At 40.6% G+C, this 19,726-nt stretch overlaps 4 protein-coding genes across 9 annotated transcripts; 2 read left to right on the top strand and 2 right to left on the bottom strand.

The window, feature by feature from the left end:
• The first annotated feature begins 426 nt into the window (after window positions 1–426).
• Window positions 427–2,113, top strand: LOC125764516 (protein tilB). Its single transcript, XM_049428859.1, has 2 exons — window positions 427–823; window positions 892–2,113. Exons 1-2 carry the CDS (start codon window positions 814–816, stop codon window positions 2,103–2,105), a joined length of 1,224 nt encoding a protein of 407 aa, XP_049284816.1. The 5' UTR covers window positions 427–813; the 3' UTR covers window positions 2,106–2,113.
• Window positions 2,096–2,857, bottom strand: LOC125764561 (uncharacterized). The gene is made up of 3 exons (XM_049428924.1): window positions 2,688–2,857; window positions 2,386–2,624; window positions 2,096–2,322 (listed from the first exon to the last, which is right to left on the bottom strand). Exons 1-3 carry the CDS (start codon window positions 2,761–2,763, stop codon window positions 2,131–2,133), a joined length of 507 nt encoding a protein of 168 aa, XP_049284881.1. The 5' UTR covers window positions 2,764–2,857; the 3' UTR covers window positions 2,096–2,130.
• A 111-nt stretch (window positions 2,858–2,968) lies between these two features.
• LOC125764494 (uncharacterized) lies at window positions 2,969–5,983 on the bottom strand. Its single transcript, XM_049428822.1, has 4 exons — window positions 5,360–5,983; window positions 4,509–5,292; window positions 3,957–4,448; window positions 2,969–3,887 (listed from the first exon to the last, which is right to left on the bottom strand). Exons 1-4 carry the CDS (start codon window positions 5,509–5,511, stop codon window positions 3,696–3,698), a joined length of 1,620 nt encoding a protein of 539 aa, XP_049284779.1. The 5' UTR covers window positions 5,512–5,983; the 3' UTR covers window positions 2,969–3,695.
• Window positions 5,984–6,399: 416 nt separating this feature from the next.
• Window positions 6,400–10,518, top strand: LOC125764474 (threonine--tRNA ligase 1, cytoplasmic). Of its 6 annotated transcripts, none has more exons than XM_049428783.1 (4): window positions 6,400–6,586; window positions 7,988–8,036; window positions 8,139–10,058; window positions 10,131–10,518. In XM_049428783.1, the coding sequence occupies exons 1-4, from the start codon at window positions 6,569–6,571 to the stop codon at window positions 10,274–10,276; spliced, it is 2,133 nt and encodes a 710-aa protein (XP_049284740.1). In that variant the 5' UTR covers window positions 6,400–6,568; the 3' UTR covers window positions 10,277–10,518. The 6 variants fall into 6 exon arrangements, with proteins under 6 accessions (XP_049284740.1, XP_049284739.1, XP_049284738.1 ...); XM_049428782.1 differs by having other exon boundaries at window positions 8,136–10,058; XM_049428781.1 differs by lacking the exon at window positions 6,400–6,586 and adding an exon at window positions 7,111–7,292.
• Window positions 10,519–19,726: the final 9,208 nt, after the last annotated feature.

Below are 19,726 nucleotides of genomic sequence, written 5' to 3'. Positions count from 1 at the left end.
AAGTAAACAAATTATTTAGAATGGCATCATATTAGTAATTAGGCAAGACGACTGTACAATTAAACGCAGGATTGTTGGATGTATTTCTTTTTAGTCCGTTTCGTGAGATGGTGTCGTTCCATGAGTTGGAGTGACTATTTTTGTTTCTCTCCCTTAGATGTGCGCACGTGTACTCACATCGCTGAAACTCTATAGACTGTCGCCCGAAACAACTCACGTGTGCCTTCTTTAACTGCCTTGTAAAATGAAAAAAGGAATCCGTTTATCTTTTAAGCTAGTAGAAATGAAATAACAGTATAAAACAAAAACAAATTGAACACAACTCGTGTATATATTTTCGTGCAATTTGATGAATTCTGCGATAAGCAATCTGTCAATTGTTTGGGGTTTTCCCACCACGTGCAATTGACGCAGTTTATTTATTCTTCAAGAGAGAAAGCACTGTTGAAAGATAAAGCTGTTTTAAACCATCGTGATAAGAGATTACCTTAATCACTATTCTTATCGCCTCAACCTGATCACTATTATGATTCAGGTGTAGGTGAATGTTTTAATGCCCGAAATTTCAATGGAATTGGCATTAAAGATTTCGATTTGGATGATCATCAAACGTTCTCTTTGAATGTGACATTTTCCCACGTGTTTGATAATCCTTTTCGCGCATGCTATTTCAAAGTTTTTTGCTTTTCCCCTAGTGATCAATCAACCAAGCAAACGAGTGTTGGGTCAAATAACGGTTTCCATGGAAACGCTTCTAAACACCTCGTCCAGATACAACGATTTTCGCAGCTGATTTCAAAGTTTTGTGAAACTATGGTTAGAAGTAAGTAATTACAAGGCATTTTATTATGGGTTAAAATACACTACAATGTATATTTTCATATACTACAGTTACGGAACAGTTGATACGTAAAAAATCGGAGCACAATGAGCTGATTATCGGTACGCTCGAGGAACTGTCTTTGCACCAGGAAGATATCGAACGCATCGAGCACATTGGCCATTGGTGTCGCGATCTTAAGATACTTCTTTTGCAATCAAATCTTATCCCAAAATTGGAGAACTTAAATCGATTAAAAAAACTCGAATATCTAAATGTGGCCATCAACAATATCGAACGTATCGAAAACCTGGAAGCACTCGAGGCACTACGGAAGCTCGATCTAACACTCAACTTTATCGGCGAGCTGACAAGTGTTGAAAGTCTTCAGGGTAACTACTGTTTGCGGGAGCTTTTCCTCACCGGAAATCCTTGCACGGATTTTCCGGGGTATCGAGAGTATGTCATAACGGCGTTGCCTCAGCTGGAGCAACTGGATGGACAAGAAATTACACGCAGTGATCGTTTACGTGCCGGAAGAAACTTCTCTTCGCTGCGTGAACAAATTGTACAGCACGAAGCGTTATATAAAATTGAACGCGATGAGCAGCGGGTTCGAGTGCAACAGACAATTGCAGAACAGGAAGAGAGTGTGCGCGATTTGCCAGACGACGATGAGCGAAAGACAAACGAATTTTGGCAACAGAAAAGCGAACACTGTCCAGAAACTCGTATCCAGATGGCAAAGTTCTCTCGCCGAGGTAAACAACACGCTGCCAGGGATGTCGATCAGCCGGATGAGCAGAAACGGAAGCGAAGACTCTTCGCTGAATGTGGTCGTCCGTATAGTTTGAATGAACCACGGCTTAGCTTTGAATTTCGCGACGAACCGGATCGATTCGAGCTGGATTTGCATCTGTACAAATATCTCGACACTTCCCTGGTGGATGTAGACGCACAGCCTAACTACGTGCGTGTGACGGTGAAAGGTAAGGTGTTTCAACTTGCCCTTAAGCACGACATCCAGACAGATCGATCCACCTGTCAGCGGTCGCAAACTACCGGTCACATGTTAGTAACAATGCCAAAACTTCATCCCGAACGGATAATTAAACCTACAACGGGAAAACAAACGGTTTCTGCTCCTGGAGTAAAGACGGTCTCCCGATCCCGTAACGACACTGATTTAACTGGAACGGTTAATATTAGGAACATTTGCAACAGCACCAGCAATACTAAACCGTCCCCAATAAACGAAGAGGACGAAGTACCGGATTTAATTTAATATCATTACCAACACACGTTTTATTTTAATGCAATAATGAGCTTTTTTCCAACTCCCTCGCAAAGTTAGCGAAATCTTCCTCAGTAAATACGCTCCCTCCAGCGGCATCTTGGTTGTCTGTATCTTCCTCAGCCATTGTGTCTCCCTCTCTGTGTCTGTTACTTTTCGGCACTTTTACCCGCGATACGTAATGGCCAGTGCGCGCACGTTTTAAGATCTACCGAAAGGAAATGGTCATATAATGTTGTGTCTTTGTGAAAGTTCACTTTACCAATCTTACCGTTTCGCGAGATACATCGTCTAGTTTGGACGTGGTAAGCATTAGCAGTTTTTTAACGTTATCCTCTGTAGGATCGCGGCGATTGGCAAGCTGTTGACGTACGTCCGTAACGGTGAGCTTTTCCCGCCGGTGTATCATATCTTTCTCTACCCTTTTTCCTCTCTTGCCTACTAACTGTACCAGCTTCTGGTGTCGTGGTATCAGTTCCAGGGCACTTGCTTTTCGTTTTGTAGCTTTTTCTGTAAGGAGAGTGATTGTATTACGATTGGTACTGATTTGAACAGAATCGTGAGTGCATTTACCATCTGTTTTGTGCTTTTTAGAAACAAGTTCCTGCTCTGCCAGAGCAAATGCTTTCTTCACAAGCGATTTAGACATTTTATTTAATAAAATTACACTTCGATATTGCAGAATTTAAATGAAACTAAACAGAAACGATTACTGCATGGCCGATATCAACACATGCGTTTTGTTTACGTTTCGGTCCAACTGTCAAAGCAGTGTTGACAATTTACAGTGATGGCAAAAGGAACGATACACCGTGCAGTTCAAAATGGTCGTTTTCCACTCTTTCTTTCATGAATCGTTTCAATCGTTTACCAAAATCTTTTGTTTTTATCATTTTGTGTACAAGCATTTATTTCATTCTAGAGAAGAACAGTGTTTTAAAGCAGTCGTTGTCACACTGCAAATTCTCGGCGGTAAAGCTATGTTATAAATTCCGGGGCAAAATTAATGTTTCATATAAGACTTCGACATCGATTTGTGCTACGGATGTAGATGGAATGTACGTTAAAAGAACGAACTTGTTTCCTTTGGGTTTGCCTATCTTTCGTTCGCACTGTTTGTTTCGATAAGCTATTACGATTTCGATATTAGCTATTACGTACTGTTAACATTAAAACAAAATCACGTATTTCATTAATAAAACATTCCATACGCCTAACGACGGGCCTAGCTCAATAACAAATGGCAAAATCCTTAACAAACCGTGTAAGAATGAAAAACCTTTCCTTCAAACGTAAACCTCCTAGTCTTGATCGCAAGTTCACAATTGAACATGCGAGTGTCCTGCTGCCATTAAATGTGTTTTCCTTAAGCTCTCGCAACGCAACGGAATCCCAGTGATTTGCAAATGCACGCATTATGCGAATGGCGAAGATCGGATAGAAAAGAGAGATGCAGCTTAGCAAAGTGTGTCCGACATAGACCGACGCACTTTAGTTGCACGGTTCGAGCTAGCTGCTGCTGCTATTGCTACCACTGCTGGTGATGCGTTTCCGACGTTCGCCGGAGCCGGAGGGCAATTTTCAAAGGTTCTCGTCCAGTATGTAATCCTGCTCATCCTGACGGTCCGGCAGACAGACAAAGAATTCGAACAGATTCAGTACGGGTCCGCGGGAGAATGGGTTTTGATAGCGGCCACGCTTATCCCGCAGGTAAGGGTAACGTTTGTAGTTGAACATTTCGTTCGTTGTAAGGTTCATACAGGCATGGAGGATCTAAAAAACATTCATCAATTTTTAATATTATCTCTGACATGTGACCCTTACAATAGAGATCATACTTACCGATGTGCACGTTAGAATCCAACCAAGTCCACAGAATACGAATGCTTCCAATAGACCAAGCACGTACAGCAAACTGAAGCCCTCGATCATGACACAGTAGCACGCGAAGTAGATAGTGAACGAACAGTTGATGGCGATACTCAGTACAAATAGTAGAAACCACATCCGATTGCGCAAACCGACGCAGTTGTAGATGAATGGACAGTGATGGTCAAAGTAGGATACGCAACGGTTGCATATACGGCAATGCTTGGCTCTCAATGGTCGCAAACATCTGCAGCTGTGGCATAGGCGCGATAGAATTACATTCCGTTTCTTCCACTTATCAAAGTACGGGATCTGCTTGATCGCTCGATAGTAGGTGTCGGAGTTCAGTGGGATATAGCCGGGATCCCGACGGTTGGCTATTATCCAGCTAATCCACATGACCGCATTCCAGTAGATGAAGCAGTAGTGCGATCGTCTCAAGATGTTCCACGTGATCGGAATACACTGTAACGATGAGGCCTTTGTTAAGATGAATTTTTCAAGGATCGTAATGCAAGTTCTTACCCGTATCATGTACATTGGATAGCCCCACAGTAACACAGACACGAGGAATAATATCAGTGGACCCTTTGAAGCGCCTGCTCCACCGAACAGCATTCCCCAGATCTCCGAGATCGGTGGCATCCAGCGGGACTTTTTCTTCATCTCATTGTGCAGCAGCTTGACCACCTCGCTGTTCCGATGGCTTTGGGCAAGCATCACAGGCGTTTTACCATTCTTATCACGTGGTTCCAGCTCCAGGTTGCGCTTCTCGCACAGAATCTTCACGCACTGCATGTTGCCCGACAGGCAGGCAAGGTGGAGCGGCGTCGAACCGAAGTTGTCCGTCTTCTGCAGATCCACCCCGGAGTACATCAGCAGACGGATAAGATCGGCATGTCCCTTGTACGCTGCCCAGTGCAGTGCCGTATCACCGTTAATGTCGGTAAGATGGTTCTGTGCGCCCATTCCCAACAGATACGCTGCGGTCGCGGTTCGGCCGTACATACAGGCCGTCATCAGCGGTGTGAGACCTTTAAAGTCGGCCGCATTGACGGCAACACCGGCCTGTAGAAGTACCTGTACGACCGCAGCATGCCCTTTCCGACAGGCCCAATGGATGGGCCGTGGTCCTTGCGTTCCCAGACAGGGCAAATCGACCGGTGCGTTCCGTTCGACGAGATAGCGCATCATTTCCACATTGCCGTCTAGGGCGGCCCAGTGAGCTGGGGTGTATCCGTGCTTATCTCGGGCACTCAGCGCCTCCTGGCCCACCTTTTCTACCAAATTTTCCACCTCCGACAGCTCGCTGGAAGGAAGAGGGAATAAGTGATGCTTATTGTTGGACGAACACCTGGTGAGTCTGTGGAGCTTACCCCGATTTGATAACATCGAAAATGTCATCCATGCTGCTCTGGATCAGTATCTCGCTGCTGTCGGTTCGCGCCAGCAAGTTGCTATCCTTCTCCTGCGTTGGTGTTTTCTCCTCCTCCGGATGGTGTGGATGATCACTCTCCTCGGTCACCATATTGCATGATGCCGTCAGGGGCAGTGCCCACACCAAAGTGCGAGCACTACCAGGACTTGGATGCACTCGGGACTGCGTTTTGATACCGTTGTCGAGCGCCACTTTCGAATAAACGGACTTCCTCTTCGATCACTGCTGGTGCTGCTGCTGGCCGTAATCGCTTCCGGAACTTTCGACCAGCGAATCCTGGAATGGATGGCTTTTTCCTTATACTCAGAAAATGTTTTCCACTTCAAGACGGATGTGCAACAGAAAATAAATAAGCTGCTAGTTGAATGATTTGTTCCAATTTCCAACTCTTCACCAGGAATTCTGTGCCACGGTCGTATCGAAAGGCGCCAAAGACTGTCTGGATCGAACCGTATGACTGATACTGCGGTGATATTGATTTTCCGATTGATGGACAGCGAATGGAAAAGTGAAAACTTTGCCACAAAAGACATGCAACTTCCGCGATTACTGCTGGAGCATGCGTGGTTTGGCGCGTGCAGGAAATTTTGACAACCGGTCGAATTGCGCCAACAGTGTGCGAAAGGGAAATGAAAGGGATGAAGCATTTGTTTTGGAATTCCATCGTACGTATATGCGGTAGGTCAGTGACAAATACAAAGGAAAAGGGGGTGTGTTTTGGAGAGATGCTAACTAGATTTGTATGTTGTTTACTGATGTTTCTATTCACGTATGCTTGTTGAACGCATACCAAGGCTTCAAACATTGTGCAAATACCATTGTATTAAAAATAAGTTTGAACATTTTCTTCATAGGAATTAAACATTTTTTAAATCTTTTGAATATTTTATATTTTAATAAATGACCTTTCTAACCCATAAAATGGGACAGTTTGGCAACAGTTACCCATTTTGTCGTGTTCGGATTCTGCGCACACGCATCATGTCAAAAACATCTCACAGTCCTGCAGCGGCCAAAAGGAAGACCTGGTTTCTCTGTTTTCTTAAAAGTGGTTCCATATAAACAGTGTCCAGACTTTTTGTTTTTGGTGTAAAAAATACATGCAAACCGGGTTCGTGACCATCAGCACTAAAAGAACACATTTCTAATGGGTAAAAACAACAAGGTAAGGATCCGAATCCGGAGTGTAACATGCGGACTTTCAATGGCTACCGGTGTTTGGTCATAGTTTCCGCATATAAATAGCTGTAAATTGGTGACCTAAAAAAACGCATCGTACGGTTCACTTAATGTTTATCTGTTTGAAAACGTGATTAGCAAAGCGTTTTGCCAATCGATTTTGCTTCAGTTTTGTGCAAAGGGATGAACAGCATAAGCGCCAATGATGCATATGTGTGTGAAAAAGTACATGCAATGGAGTTGGAACTGGAACGAACAAAATAGGGTTGATTGTGGTATGCTAAAGGGTTTGGTAAGTGACCGAAAGGGAATTTGAACTTCAATGGAAGCTTTATGATGTCGTTGTATAATGAAGAACAGTCATAAATGCATTTTTACAAAAGAAGAGAAACATCCCCAAAAAACTTGATCGATGAAATGTTTCATCGATTCTTCTCCAGTACCACTGCGCTTGCACGATTCCAGTTTGCACTGTGTGGACCGGGCTTGAGATTGATGTTTCGCAATTTGACAGCGCCGCCACCAACAACTGTCAAATAGTCTTTCCCCCCACGACAGCAAAGTTATAAAAGGTTTTAATTACCAATCGATTGAATTCAGTTGCGGGAAAAGTGCTCATAAAGTCGGTGAAGAAAATGCCGGAAAGTGCTCCAGTTGCCGAGATGGAAAAGCTGGATATGAACAAGCAAAAGGCATGAGTTAAAACATCCCTATTCTTCACCTAACTATCATTAGCGCCGTGTGGTGTAGTACGGTACATGTGTACCATCATCATCTGCCAACGTGTGTGTTTTGCTGCTCTCCGGTGTGCAGTGGAAGGAAAAGTGCATCCGCTTACGCTAAATGAGCGAAATATAGTAAAAAGTTAAGCCGAAATGCAACAGACAGTGGGTGTGTTGGTGCGCCGATGTGCACGATGGTCGACGGTGGCCGGTGGCCGGATTGCGTACCGTGGAAATGGCAGCCGGGAATGGTTAATGTTACGGCAGTTGCATCGATTAGCACAGCCTACTATTGGAAGTCAGCATACCCGCCAGAATCGTCCTTTTGCAACACTGGTTCGTTGGTTGACATAGAAACAACAATGTATTTGGCTGGAATGTGTTTTCATTTCGTTTATGTTTTTTTTTGCAATCGCGCACACCGACGGCGCGATTGGGGTTTTCCGCTTGCGTTTCGTAGCGTACACACAACAGTGACATAACCTCTATATCGAGCATGGGAGAATGGGTGGCTTATTTTGAAGAGGCGCAGTGGCTCACGTCACAGCTTCCGAGTAACACAAAAGAGTTGATTTTATTTAGTTGTTTACTTATAATCCATATACGTATATTACTATGGTGCTACGGTGCTAACACGCAGGTATTTTCTACTCTTCAATTTATAGGCAAGCAAGGCGAAGAAGGAGAAACAGAAGAATGCAGCGGCCGATAAAGGTATGACGCATAATAGTGCAGTGTAGTGTGGTGAAATGATTCAAAGCCTGTTGGAACTAGTCTGATGCAATACTAACATTCTACTTCTAACAATCGTAGCAGCCGCTGATGCCGCTCAGGCTGGTCAGCCTTCGAATGCTGGTGAAGAATCCAAAGGTGGGCCGGAATTCATTGACCACCGCATCAAGATCTATGACGAGCTGATGGCTCAGTACAAGGAGGAACTGGAGAAGAAAGAGAAAACTCCCATCAAGGTTACACTTCCCGATGGCAAGCAGGTCGACGGGTTAAGCTGGCAAACAACGCCCTACGATGTGGCAAAGGGAATCAGCCAGGGATTGGCGGATAATACCGTAATATCCCGCGTTAATAACGAACTGTGGGATCTGGACCGTCCACTGGAGGGTGACTGCAAGCTGCAGCTGCTCAAGTTTGACGATCCCGACGCACAAGCCGTTTTCTGGCACAGTTCGGCCCACATTCTGGGAGAAGCGATGGAAAAACGATACGGTGGTCATCTTTGTTACGGGCCACCGATCGACAACGGATTCTACTACGATATGTTCCTGGAGGGTAGTGGCATTTCTAACCAGGATTACGGTTCGTTGGAATCGGAAGTGAAGCGTATCGTAAAGGAGAAACAACCGTTCGAGCGATTGGTAATGAAGAAAGCCGATCTTTTGCGCATGTTCGAGTACAACCAGTTTAAGGTGCGCATTTTGAACGAGAAGGTTACAACCGACACGACAACGGTGTACCGATGCGGCCCGTTGATTGATCTGTGCCGTGGACCGCACGTTCGAAACACGGGCAAGGTAAAGGCCCTGAAGGTGGTGAAAAATTCGGCCACCTACTGGGAGGGCAAGGCGGACGCGGAAACACTGCAGCGCGTGTACGGTATCTCATTCCCCGATCCGAAGCAGCTGAAGGAATGGGAAAAGATCCAGGAAGAGGCGGCCAAGCGCGATCATCGCAAGCTGGGCAAGGAGCAGGAACTGTTCTTCTTCCACGAGCTGTCGCCCGGCTCGTGCTTTTTCCAGCCGAAGGGTGCCCACATTTACAACACGCTGATGGGATTCATCCGGAGCGAGTACCGAAAGCGTGGCTTCCAGGAAGTTATTTCGCCGAACATCTACAATGCGAAACTGTGGCAAACTTCCGGCCACTGGCAGCACTACGCGGAGAACATGTTTTCGTTCGAGAGCGAAAAGGAAACGTTTGCGCTGAAGCCCATGAACTGTCCGGGGCATTGTCTAATGTTTGACCATCGGAATCGATCGTGGCGTGAACTGCCATTGCGTATGGCCGATTTCGGTGTGCTGCATCGGAATGAGCTTTCCGGTGCGCTGACCGGATTGACGCGTGTCCGTCGGTTCCAGCAGGACGATGCACATATCTTCTGCATGTCGGAGCAGATCCGCGAAGAGATCACCGGTTGTTTGGACTTTTTGCGCCACGTGTACACGGTTTTCGGTTTCACCTTCAATTTGGTTCTGTCTACACGGCCCGAGAAGTATCTGGGTGAGATTGAGGTTTGGAACGAAGCCGAGAAAGCACTGGCCGAATCGTTGGATAAGTTTGGTGAGCCGTGGAAAGAAAATCCGGGCGACGGTGCGTTCTACGGTCCGAAGATTGACATTACGATTATGGATGCGCTCAAGCGAAACCATCAATGTGCGACGATTCAGCTCGATTTCCAGCTCCCGATTCGGTTCAACCTGAACTACATCGATGACAATGGCGAAAAGAAACGGCCGGTCATCATTCACCGTGCAGTGTTGGGCTCGGTGGAACGTATGATTGCCATTCTGACGGAAAATTATGCCGGAAAGTGGCCGTTCTGGCTGTCACCACGGCAAGTAATGGTGGTACCGGTTGGACCGGTGTACGATGAATATGCGGATAAGGTGAGACAGCGCCTGCACGAGGCAGGATTCATGGTGGAGGCCGATCTGGATGCGGGCGACACTATGAACAAGAAAATCCGCAACGCACAGCTGGCACAGTTTAACTTTATCTTGGGTAAGTGTTTTGGCAACAGCGTTTGTTGTGGGTTGTGAAATTTAATCCTTTATTTTGCCTTTCTCCTGGCAGTGGTTGGCGAGAAAGAACGCAGCTCGGAAACGGTAAATGTACGCACGCGAGACAACAAGGTCCACGGTGAGGTATCGGTCGACGATTTGGTAACAAAGCTTTCTAAGCTGCGCGACGAGTATGCTCGCGGGGAGGATCAGTTCTAAATCGACCGGAACTCTCCTGTGCATTTAGTGATGCATATCGTTCGCAATGTAAAGAAGCTCCTAATAATCAACTCGTTGCATCGAATATGAAAGCCAATGTGTCGCGTGGAATTGCAGTGATTAGACAGGGTCTACTAATTCTTTGAATTTTCTACTTAAGTTATTGTTCATCATACGTACGCGTGCTTGTACCACTATCTCCCCGATACTGTAATGAAATAAATTTTATTCGGAATCGTAAATGAGTTTGTTTCGTTGAGGTTAAATATATAATGACGAATTAAATTTGAGAAACGTAAAATTAATAAATTAAACTGGATCCTTCTGACCCCGTTATTACACGCTTAGCAGTTGAAGCGTTTGCGAACCGCTATAGCCGTAGGAGCAGTGTTGAGTCAAGAGTGAAAGAGGTATTTCAATCGCTCCGGTCATCTTATTGTGCGCGCTCCCGCACAGCCAACGGCAAAAAGAGGTAGCTCCGTACGGAGCGTTACACACAGGAGCGATTGTGCAATGCGCTCCCAGAAGCAAAGTTACGCACCACAAGGAGCGCTACACACAGGAGCGATTGTGCGATGCGCTCCCATTTGAAAATTTCCTAAGGCCTTACCATTTTTTTGAGCAATTTAGCAAATTGTATAAATGCGATAAATTTGAATGTGAATTTGTTGCAATAAGTTTCTTTTCACTCAAATAATGCTTTAAATTAAAAACAAGAATAAAAATCAGAAAAAAATTTTAAAAAAAATTCAGCTCGAAAATTTCATAAGGGGTACCCCTTGCCATTTTTTTGAGAAATTTTGCAAAAAAAATTAAATTGATTTATTTTAATGCCAATTGGTTCAAATAAGTTTCTTTTCACTCAAATAATGCTTTAAACTGAAAAAGATTGAAAATTTGTAATAAAATAACAAAAAAATCTATAAAATTGCCTATCTGCAAGGCTCATTTTTGCACCAAAATTTGCCTATAACTCGGTCGATATCCAACGGATCGGCAATCTTTAACCTGTAGTTGATAGATGGCACCCATGGCTACATTTTCTTCTTGGACGGCCATGCCCTCACACGTCTGTGTCAGAAGTTATTCGAGGAACCAAGTTCCATACCCTGTTTGAGAAAATGTAAAATTTTATTCATTTTTGCACCAAGTTTTGCCTATAACTCTGTCGATATCCAACGGATCGCCAATCTTTAACCAGTGGTCGATAGATGGCACCAATTGCTACATTTTCTTCTTGGACGGCCATGCCCTCAGATGTCTGTGCCAGAAGTTATACGAGGAACCAAGTTCCATACCTTGTTTGAGAAAATGTAAAATTTTACTCATTTCTGCATCAATTTTTGCCTATAACTCTGGCGGTATCCAACGGATCGCCAATCTTTAACCTGTGGTCGATAGATGGCACCAATGGCTACATTTTCTTCTTAGACGGCCATGCCCTCAGATGTCTGTGTCAGAAGTTATTCGAGGAACCAAGTTCCATACCCTGTTTGAGAAAATGTAAAATTTTACTCATTTCTACATCAAGTTTTGCCTATAACTCGGTCGGTATCAAACGGATCGCCAATCTTCAAACTGTGGTCGATAGATGGCACCAATGGCTACATTTTCTTCTTGGACGGCCATGCCCTCAGATGTCTGTGTCAGAAGTTATTCGAGGAACCAAGTTCCATACCCTGTTTGAGAAAATGTAAAATTTTACTCATTTCTGCATCAAGTTTTGCCTATAACTCGGTCGGTATCCAACGGATCGCCAATCTTCAAACTGTGGTCGATAGATGGCACCAATGGCTACATTTTCTTCTTGGACGGCCATGCCCTCAGATGTCTGTGTCAGAAGTTATTCGAGGAACCAAGTTCCATACCCTGTTTGAGAAAATGTAAAATTTTACTCATTTCTGCATCAAGTTTTGCCTATAACTCGGTCGGTATCCAACGGATCGCCAATCTTCAAACTGTGGTCGATAGATGGCACCAATTGCTACATTTTCTTCTTGGACGGCCATGCCCTCAGATGTCTGTGTCAGAAGTTATTCGAGGAACCAAGTTCCATACCCTGTTTGAGAAAATGTAAAATTTTACTCATTTCTACATCAAGTTTTGCCTATAACTCGGTCGGTATCAAACGGATCGCCAATCTTCAAACTGTGGTCGATAGATGGCACCAATGGCTACATTTTCTTCTTGGACGGCCATGCCCTCAGATGTCTGTGTCAGAAGTTATTCGAGGAACCAAGTTCCATACCCTGTTTGAGAAAATGTAAAATTTTACTCATTTCTGCATCAAGTTTTGCCTATAACTCGGTCGGTATCCAACGGATCGCCAATCTTCAAACTGTGGTCGATAGATGGCACCAATTGCTACATTTTCTTCTTGGACGGCCATGCCCTCAAATGTCTGTGCCAGAAGTTATTCGAGGAACCAAGTTCCATACCCTGTTTGAGAAAATGTAAAATTTTATTCATTTTTGCACCAAGTTTTGCCCATAACTCGGTCGGTATCCAACGGATCGCCAATCTTTAACCTGTGGTCGATAGATGACACCAATTGCTACATTTTCTTCTTGGACGGCCATGCCCTCAGATGTCTGTGCCAGAAGTTATACGAGGAACCAAGTTCCATACCTTGTTTGAGAAAATGTAAAATTTTACTCATTTCTGCATCAATTTTTGCCTATAACTCTGTCGGTATCCAACGGATCGCCAATCTTTAACCTGTGGTCGATAGATGGCACCAATGGCTACATTTTCTTCTTAGACGGCCATGCCCTCAGATGTCTGTGTCAGAAGTTATTCGAGGAACCAAGTTCCATACCCTGTTTGAGAAAATGTAAAATTTTACTCATTTCTACATCAAGTTTTGCCTATAACTCGGTCGGTATCAAACGGATCGCCAATCTTCAAACTGTGGTCGATAGATGGCACCAATGGCTACATTTTCTTCTTGGACGGCCATGCCCTCAGATGTCTGTGTCAGAAGTTATTCGAGGAACCAAATTCCATACCCTGTTTGAGAAAATGTAAAATTGTCCTCATTTTTGAGCAATGTAGCAAAATTTATAAATGTGATATATTTTAATGCGAGTTTGTTGCAATAAGTTTCTTTTCACTCAAATAATGCTTTAAATTAACAAAAGAATAAAAAATCAGAAAAAAATTTAAAAAAAATTTTCAACTCGAAAATTTCATAAGGGGTACCCCTTGCCATTTTTTTGAGAAATTTTGCAAAAAAAATCAAATTGGTTTATTTTAATGCCAATTGGTTCAAATAAGTTTCTTTTCACTCAAATAATGCTTTAAATTGAAAAAGATTGAAAATTTGTAATAAAATAACAAAAAAATCTATAAAATTGCCTATCTCCTAGGCTCATTTTTGCTCCAAGTTTTGCCTATAACTCGGTCGGTATCCAACGGATCGCCAATCTTTAACCTGTGGTCGATAGATGGCACCAATGGCTACATTTTCTTCTTGGACGGCCATGCCCTCACACGTCTGTGTCAGAAGTTATTCGAGGAACCAAGTTCCATACCCTGTTTGAGAAAATGTAAAATTTTATTCATTTTTGCACCAAGTTTTGCCTATAACTCGGTCGATATCCAACGGATCGCCAATCTTTAAACTGTGGTCGATAGATGGCACCAATGGCTACATTTTCTTCTTGGACGGCCAAGCCCTAAGATGTATGTGCCAGAAGTTATTCGAGGAACCAAGTTCCATACCCTGTTTGAGAAAATGTAAAATTGTCCTCATTTTTGAGCAATGTAGCAAAATTTATAAATGCGATATATTTGAATGCGAATTTGTTGCAATAAGTTTCTTTTCACTCAAATAATGCTTTAAATTAACAAAAGAATAAAAAATCAGAAAAAAATTTTAAAAAAATTTTCCACTCGAAAATTTCATAAGGGGTACCCCTTGCCATTTTTTGAGAAATTTTGCAAAAAAAATCAAATTGGTTTATTTTAATGCCAATTGGTTCAAATAAGTTTCTTTTCACTCAAATAATGCTTTAAATTGAAAACGATTGAAAATTTGTAATAAAATAACAAAAAAATCTATAAAATTGCCTATCTCCTAGGCTCATTTTTGCTCCAAGTTTTGCCTATAACTCGGTCGGTATCCAACGGATCGCCAATCTTTAACCTGTGGTCGATAGATGGCACCAATGGCTACATTTTCTTCTTGGACGGCCATGCCCTCACACGTCTGTGTCAGAAGTTATTCGAGGAACCAAGTTCCATACCCTGTTTGAGAAAATGTAAAATTTTATTCATTTTTGCACCAAGTTTTGCCTATAACTCGGTCGATATCCAACGGATCGCCAATCTTTAAACTGTGGTTGATAGATGGCACCAATGGCTACATTTTCTTCTTAGACGGCCAAGCCCTAAGATGTATGTGCCAGAAGTTATTCGAGGAACCAAGTTCCATACCCTGTTTGAGAAAATGTAAAATTGTCCTCATTTTTGAGCAATGTAGCAAAATTTATAAATGTGATATATTTTAATGCGAGTTTGTTGCAATAAGTTTCTTTTCACTCAAATAATGCTTTAAATAAACAAAAGAATAAAAAATCAGAAAAAAATTTAAAAAAAATTTTTAACTCGAAAATTTCATAAGGGGTACCCCTTGCCATTTTTTGAGAAATTTTGCAAAAAAAATCAAATTGGTTTATTTTAATGCCAATTGGTTCAAATAAGTTTCTTTTCACTCAAATAATGCTTTAAATTGAAAACGATTGAAAATTTGTAATAAAATAACAAAAAAATCTATAAAATTGCCTATCTCCAAGGCTCATTTTTGCTCCAAGTTTTGCCTATAACTCGGTCGGTATCCAACGGATCGCCAATCTTTAACCAGTGGTCGATAGATGGCACCAATTGCTACATTTTCTTCTTGGACGGCCATGCCCTCACACGTCTGTGTCAGAAGTTATTCGAGGAACCAAGTTCCATACCCTGTTTGAGAAAATGTAAAATTTTATTCATTTTTGCACCAAGTTTTGCCTATAACTCGGTCGATATCCAACGGATCGCCAATCTTTAAACTGTGGTTGATAGATGGCACCAATAGCTACATTTTCTTCTTAGACGGCCAAGCCCTAAGATGTATGTGCCAGAAGTTATTCGAGGAACCAAGTTCCATACCCTGTTTGAGAAAATGTAAAATTGTCCTCATTTTTGAGCAATGTAGCAAAATTTATAAATGTGATATATTTGAATGCGAATTTGTTGCAATAAGTTTCTTTTCACTCAAATAATGCTTTAAATTAACAAAAGAATAAAAAATCAGAAAAAAATTTTAAAAAAATTTTCCACTCGAAAATTTCATAAGGGGTACCCCTTGCCATTTTTTTGAGAAATTTTGCAAAAAAAATCAAATTGGTTTATTTTAATGCCAATTGGTTCAAATAAGTTTCTTTTCACTCAAATAATGCTTTAAATTGAAAAAGATTGAAAAATTAGAAAAAATAAAAAAAAATATAAAAATTTGAAAATTTCTTAAGGCTCATTTTTGCTCCAAGTTTTGCCTATAACTCGGTCGGTATCCAACGGATCGCCAATCTTTAACCTGTGGTCGATAGATGGCACCAATGGCTACATTTTCTTCTTGGACGGCCATGCCCTCACACGTCTGTGTCAGAAGTTATTCGAGGAACCAAGTTCCATACCCTGTTTGAGAAAATGTAAAATTTTATTCATTTTTGCACCAAGTTTTGCCTGTAACTCGGTCGATATCCAACGGATCGCCAATCTTTAAACTGTGGTCGATAGATGACACCAATGGCTACATTTTCTTCTTGGTCGGCCATGCCCTCAGATGTATGTGCCAGAAGTTATTCGAGGAACCAAGTTCCATACCCTGTTTGAGAAAATGTAAAATGGTCCTCATTTTTGAGCAATGTAGCAAAATTTATAAATGTGATATATTTGAATGCGAATTTGTTGCAATAAGTTTCTTTTCACTCAAATAATGCTTTAAATTAACAAAAGAATAAAAAATCAGAAAAAATTTTTAAAAAAATTTTCAACTCGAAAATTTCATAAGGGGTACCCCTTGCCATTTTTTTGAGAAATTTTGCAAAAAAAATCAAATTGGTTTATTTTAATGCCAATTGGTTCAAATAAGTTTCTTTTCACTCAAATAATGCTTTAAATTGAAAAAGATTGAAAATTTGTAATAAAATAACAAAAAAATCTATAAAATTGCCTATCTCCTAGGCTCATTTTTGCTCCAAGTTTTGCCTATAACTCGGTCGGTATCCAACGGATCGCCAATCTTTAACCTGTGGTCGATAGATGGCACCAATGGCTACATTTTCTTCTTGGACGGCCATGCCCTCACACGTCTGTGTCAGAAGTTATTCGAGGAACCAAGTTCCATACCCTGTTTGAGAAAATGTAAAATTTTATTCATTTTTGCACCAAGTTTTGCCTATAACTCGGTCGATATCCAACGGATCGCCAATCTTTAAACTGTGGTCGATAGATGGCACCAATGGCTACATTTTCTTCTTGGACGGCCAAGCCCTAAGATGTATGTGCCAGAAGTTATTCGAGGAACCAAGTTCCATACCCTGTTTGAGAAAATGTAAAATTGTCCTCATTTTTGAGCAATGTAGCAAAATTTATAAATGCGATATATTTGAATGCGAATTTGTTGCAATAAGTTTCTTTTCACTCAAATAATGCTTTAAATTAACAAAAGAATAAAAAATCAGAAAAAAATTTTAAAAAAATTTTCCACTCGAAAATTTCATAAGGGGTACCCCTTGCCATTTTTTTGAGAAATTTTGCAAAAAAAATCAAATTGGTTTATTTTAATGCCAATTTGTTCAAATAAGTTTCTTTTCACTCAAATAATGCTTTAAATTGAAAACGATTGAAAATTTGTAATAAAATAACAAAAAAATCTATAAAATTGCCTATCTCCTAGGCTCATTTTTGCTCCAAGTTTTGCCTATAACTCGGTCGGTATCCAACGGATCGCCAATCTTTAACCTGTGGTCGATAGATGGCACCAATGGCTACATTTTCTTCTTGGACGGCCATGCCCTCACACGTCTGTGTCAGAAGTTATTCGAGGAACCAAGTTCCATACCCTGTTTGAGAAAATGTAAAATTTTATTCATTTTTGCACCAAGTTTTGCCTATAACTCGGTCGATATCCAACGGATCGCCAATCTTTAAACTGTGGTCGATAGATGGCACCAATGGCTACATTTTCTTCTTAGACGGCCAAGCCCTAAGATGTATGTGCCAGAAGTTATTCGAGGAACCAAGTTCCATACCCTGTTTGAGAAAATGTAAAATTGTCCTCATTTTTGAGCAATGTAGCAAAATTTATAAATGCGATATATTTGAATGCGAATTTGTTGCAATAAGTTTCTTTTCACTCAAATAATGCTTTAAATTAACAAAAGAATAAAAAATCAGAAAAAAATTTTAAAAAAATTTTCCACTCGAAAATTTCATAAGGGGTACCCCTTGCCATTTTTTTGAGAAATTTTGCAAAAAAAATCAAATTGGTTTATTTTAATGCCAATTGGTTCAAATAAGTTTCTTTTCACTCAAATAATGCTTTAAATTGAAAAAGATTGAAAAATTAGAAAAAATAAAAAAAAATATAAAAATTTGAAAATTTCTTAAGGCTCATTTTTGCATCAAGTTTTGCCTATAACTCGGTCGGTATCCAACGGATCGCCAATCTATAACCTGTGGTTGATAGATGGCACCAATGGCTACATTTTCTTCTTAGACGGCCAAGCCCTCAGATGTATGTGCCAGAAGTTATTCGAGGAACCAAGTTCCATACCCTGTTTGGGAAAATGTAAAATTGTCCTCATTTTTGAGCAATGTAGCAAAATTTATAAATGTGATATATTTGAATGCGAATTTGTTGCAATAAGTTTCTTTTCACTCAAATAATGCTTTAAATTAACAAAAGAATAAAAAATCAGAAAAAAATTTTAAAAAAAATTTCCACTCGAAAATTTCATAAGGGGTACCCCTTGCCATTTTTTTGAGAAATTTTGCAAAAAAAATCAAATTGGTTTATTTTAATGCCAATTGGTTCAAATAAGTTTCTTTTCACTCAAATAATGCTTTAAATTGAAAACGATTGAAAATTTGTAATAAAATAACAAAAAAATCTATAAAATTGCCTATCTCCTAGGCTCATTTTTGCTCCAAGTTTTGCCTATAACTCGGTCGGTATCCAACGGATCGCCAATCTTTAACCTGTGGTCGATAGATGGCACCAATGGCTACATTTTCTTCTTGGACGGCCATGCCCTCACACGTGTGTGTCAGAAGTTATTCGAGGAACCAAGTTCCATACCCTGTTTGAGAAAATGTAAAATTTTATTCATTTTTGCACCAAGTTTTGCCTATAACTCGGTCGATATCCAACGGATCGCCAATCTTTAAACTGTGGTCGATAGATGGCACCAATGGCTACATTTTCTTCTTGGACGGCCAAGCCCTCAGATGTATGTGCCAGAAGTTATTCGAGGAACCAAGTTCCATACCCTGTTTGAGAAAATGTAAAATTGTCCTCATTTTTGAGCAATGTAGCAAAATTTATAAATGCGATATATTTGAATGCGAATTTGTTGCAATAAGTTTCTTTTCACTCAAATAATGCTTTAAATAAACAAAAGAATAAAAAATCAGAAAAAAATTTAAAAAAAAATTTCAACTCGAAAATTTCATAAGGGGTACCCCTTGCCATTTATTTGAAAAATTTTGCAAAAAAAATCAAATTGGTTTATTTTAATGCCAATTGGTTCAAATAAGTTTCTTTTCACTCAAATAATGCTTTAAATTGAAAAAGATTGAAAAATTAGAAAAAATAAAAAAAAATATAAAAATTTGAAAATTTCTTAAGGCTCATTTTTGCATCAAGTTTTGCCTATAACTCGGTCGGTATCCAACGGATCGCCAATCTTTAACCTGTGGTTGATAGATGGCACCAATGGCTACATTTTCTTCTTAGACGGCCAAGCCCTCAGATGTATGTGCCAGAAGTTATTCGAGGAACCAAGTTCCATACCCTGTTTGGGAAAATGTAAAATTGTCCTCATTTTTGAGCATTGTAGCAAAATTTATAAATGTGATATATTTGAATGCGAATTTGTTGCAATAAGTTTCTTTTCACTCAAATAATGCTTTAAATTAACAAAAGAATAAAAAATCAGAAAAAAATTTTAAAAAAATTTTCCACTCGAAAATTTCATAAGGGGTACCCCTTGCCATTTTTTTGAGAAATTTTGCAAAAAAAATCAAATTGGTTTATTTTAATGCCAATTGGTTCAAATAAGTTTCTTTTCACTCAAATAATGCTTTAAATTGAAAACGATTGAAAATTTGTAATAAAATAACAAAAAAATCTATAAAATTGCCTATCTCCTAGGCTCATTTTTGCTCCAAGTTTTGCCTATAACT

The sequence above is a fragment of the Anopheles funestus genome, chromosome 2RL, assembly GCF_943734845.2.
Source record: "Anopheles funestus chromosome 2RL, idAnoFuneDA-416_04, whole genome shotgun sequence".
In the NCBI taxonomy this organism is placed as follows: Eukaryota; Metazoa; Arthropoda; class Insecta; order Diptera; family Culicidae; genus Anopheles; species Anopheles funestus.
The sequence above is the reverse complement of the archived record's forward strand: the minus strand, read 5'-3'. Positions and strand labels throughout refer to the sequence as shown.

What these genes read in the sequence shown, in the direction of transcription:
- LOC125764561 (XM_049428924.1), bottom strand. Translation starts at nt 2,763, where the DNA reads ATGTCTAAATCGCTTGTGAAGAAAGCATTTGCTCTGGCAGAGCAGGAA. An exon ending in TAAAAAGCACAAAACAGATG is followed by an intron (nt 2,625 to 2,687) that starts GTAAATGCACTC and finishes CTCTCCTTACAG; the next exon opens with AAAAAGCTACAAAACGAAAA. An exon ending in ACGATGTATCTCGCGAAACG is followed by an intron (nt 2,323 to 2,385) that starts GTAAGATTGGTA and finishes TCCTTTCGGTAG; the next exon opens with ATCTTAAAACGTGCGCGCAC.
- LOC125764494 (XM_049428822.1), bottom strand. Translation starts at nt 5,511, where the DNA reads ATGGTGACCGAGGAGAGTGATCATCCACACCATCCGGAGGAGGAGAAA. An exon ending in TTCGATGTTATCAAATCGGG is followed by an intron (nt 5,293 to 5,359) that starts GTAAGCTCCACA and finishes TCTTCCTTCCAG; the next exon opens with CGAGCTGTCGGAGGTGGAAA. An exon ending in ATCCAATGTACATGATACGG is followed by an intron (nt 4,449 to 4,508) that starts GTAAGAACTTGC and finishes TCATCGTTACAG; the next exon opens with TGTATTCCGATCACGTGGAA.
- LOC125764474 (XM_049428778.1), top strand. Translation starts at nt 7,476, where the DNA reads ATGCAACAGACAGTGGGTGTGTTGGTGCGCCGATGTGCACGATGGTCG. An exon ending in GAATGCAGCGGCCGATAAAG is followed by an intron (nt 8,037 to 8,135) that starts GTATGACGCATA and finishes TAACAATCGTAG; the next exon opens with CAGCCGCTGATGCCGCTCAG. An exon ending in ACAGTTTAACTTTATCTTGG is followed by an intron (nt 10,059 to 10,130) that starts GTAAGTGTTTTG and finishes TTCTCCTGGCAG; the next exon opens with TGGTTGGCGAGAAAGAACGC.